This window comes from Haplochromis burtoni, unplaced genomic scaffold (genome assembly GCF_018398535.1).
Source record: "Haplochromis burtoni strain Fernald_Lab_line unplaced genomic scaffold, NCSU_Asbu1 Contig_29, whole genome shotgun sequence".
Classification (NCBI taxonomy): domain Eukaryota; kingdom Metazoa; phylum Chordata; class Actinopteri; order Cichliformes; family Cichlidae; genus Haplochromis; species Haplochromis burtoni.
The window spans coordinates 1,677,072-1,679,734 of NW_024582390.1; the positions used below are offsets into that span (position 1 = coordinate 1,677,072).

Here is a 2,663-nt window from a genome sequence, read left to right on the forward strand (position 1 = left end):
TTGGGAAGCGCGCGTGTGTGCATTAGAAACTGTGAGTAGATCCCCCTTGATCTGTTTATGCAAGCTCCCATAGTAGTGTTGAACTGGCAGCTTTTGTTCATTTGTTTTTTCAGATCCTTTTAATCTGCCAGATAAGCTACCCTGCCAGCTAAGCAAGCAAAATAATAAGGATTTATATACCCGAGACATAATAAAAGGCAACATATATTATATATGAGCATAAAAACCAAATCGTGGAAGTAGCAAACTGCTGTATAAAAACACAAATTTGTTGCACACTGATCTATAAAGGTGTTTTACAGTCCTATAAACAGTGTAATATAGAAAATGCATATGCAGTGAACTCTCTCTCTTGCTAACCGTTCCTACCTGCCATTCCCCAGGTGGCGTGCATGCAGTTCATCAACATCGTCGTGCACTCAGTGGAGGACATGAACTTCAGGGTTCATCTACAGTACGACTTCACCAAGCTGTGTTTGGACGACTACTTAGATGTGAGTTGAGACATAGTGCTGCAGGAAAATGGCTAGACAGACATTCTTCTGAACACTCACAGTCCAGAGGATAGGCTGTCATTACAGTGCCCCTGAGACAGCAACCACTGTCAATAATGGCTTTTCCATTACTTCAGAAACAGTGGTCAGCTTTGTAGTTCTTTGTCTCCTGACTTTCTGCAGAAAGATCGATGTTATCCCAATGCTGTGAGCTGAAATCAAACTACAGCTCCTCTTCCCTAACTTGTTGTATCTGCTCTGCAGAAACTAAAGCACACAGAGAGTGATAAGCTGCAGGTCCAGATCCAGGCTTACTTGGATAATGTGTTTGATGTGGGAGCGCTGCTGGAGGATGCGGAGACCAAAAATGCTGCCCTGGAGCGGGTGGAGGAGCTGGAGGAGAACATATCACATGTGAGAACCCTCTAGTGTTGGTTGTACTCTTTGACTTGAGGCGAAGTTGCCGTTTTGATCTTATTTCTCTTGCAGCAGTCTGAATATTAACAATAGGAAGTTGATGGAATAGCAACTTGATATGGTGCAAAGTTTTGGGGTTTTTTTGAAAAATGCAGAACTTTTAGGCCCTGACAGATCATTTTTAATCCAGATACATGAAAATATGAAACCCTCGTAGTGCCTCAGTATATTTCTGTGCTAACATGTTGATTCGAATGGTGTCTCTTCAGTTAGTTCACATCACTCTGCAATCTTTTCTTCCTGATACTGTTCCCATAGATGACAGAGAAGCTGCAGGACATGGAGAATGAGGCCATGGCCAAAATTGTAGAGCTGGAGAAGCAGCTGATGCAAAGGAACAAGGAGCTGGAATCCATCAGGGTCAGAGCCGCTTTCTCTACCTTGACATCAGTTCTTCAACTTGGTGATAGCTAGTTAAGCTAATGGTAGAGAAAATGTAAAATATCGCCACACGTATTTTTCTGTTCTTCTCATATGTTCCTTTTTTCTGTTTCCCTGTACCACACAGGAAGTCTATAAAGATGCCAGCTCGCAGGTGCACTCGCTGCGACAGATGCTGAAGGAGAAGGACGAGGCCATCCAGCGACAAAGTAAACTCGAGAAGAAGATCCACGAGCTGGAGAAGCAGGGCACCATCAAGATCCACAAGAAAGGAGACGGAGACATCTCAATCCTAACGTCGCCGCCCTCCGCTACGGAGGGCTCGCCGGGCTCCGTGATCGGCGGAAACGGTGTAGCCGTCAGTCCAAACCATGTTGCACTTACGGCGGGCACACCTGTTCCACCTCCACCGCCTCCTCCGCCCCCGCCGCTTCCGATGAACGGCACACGTAAGTTTAACATTAGCTCAGAATTATTAGTTGGAGAAAACCGAGCTGATAACAGCGGGTCAGCCTGAACTGTTTTTCTTACCCCTCTCCCAGTGTCAAACGGACCAACGTCAACAATTCCAGCAGCAGCTCCCCCGCCTCCGCCACCACCCCCCCCGCCTCCCCCGCCACCCCCCTCTAGACATTTCTAAAAATATCTGTTTTCTATTTGTGGATCAGTCTTAGATGACACTAAAACACTAACTGCTTTTTAACATCTTTTTGCTCATGCCTTTTATTTATTCAGTATTTTTTCTTCTTCTCATTTTATAGTGTTTCTCTTGTTTGGTATGGAGATTTCTCCTTTATTTTACAAGACCTCCTTCTTCTCCTTCACTCTGTGATCCTACTCACTGATTGCTCATTTCATTTGGCACAATGTCCAAGTGCTATTTACAAAGACAGAGAAACACTTCCAGTTAAAGTATTTTTGGGTAACTTGCTTGGAAATCTACAGTTTTCGGTGTGTCACCAGACATTCTTTCACTGTGGCGCAGAAACTGCCTTGATTAATAGCCAATTAGCCAGTGTGTGTGACATCATCCTTGCCAGCATGTGTAGAAGTAAACCCGATGAGTAACAAGCATGAAAGTGTCTAGTTTCACAGATCACCTCCATATACAGGAGTTTACACACTCACTTAGCCATCTTACACTTTTTTGGGTAATGGTATGTTTCCTGCTGAACTAAATGTCTGATTTTAACCAGATTTACATCACAGCATAAAGTTAAACAGTACCTGCAGCAAGGGAAGGTTTCAGTCTTCTCTAAGACAAAACAGTTTTATTTATAGTGCATATTTTACACAAACAATGCCCTAAAA

At 43.8% G+C, this 2,663-nt stretch overlaps 1 protein-coding gene across 1 annotated transcript in view; it reads left to right on the forward strand.

Annotated features, from left to right (window-relative positions):
* LOC121814243 (formin-like protein 2) overlaps positions 1-2,007 on the forward strand; it is a 4,004-nt gene extending 1,997 nt beyond the window's left edge. Inside the window, exons 2-6 of the mRNA XM_042219189.1 lie at positions 384-494; positions 759-908; positions 1,230-1,331; positions 1,480-1,801; positions 1,895-2,007. Of these exons, the coding sequence (XP_042075123.1) occupies positions 384-494; positions 759-908; positions 1,230-1,331; positions 1,480-1,801; positions 1,895-1,992 (783 nt within the window). The 3' untranslated portion in view covers positions 1,993-2,007. The remainder of the gene's footprint in view (positions 1-383; positions 495-758; positions 909-1,229; positions 1,332-1,479; positions 1,802-1,894) is intronic.
* Positions 2,008-2,663: the final 656 nt, after the last annotated feature.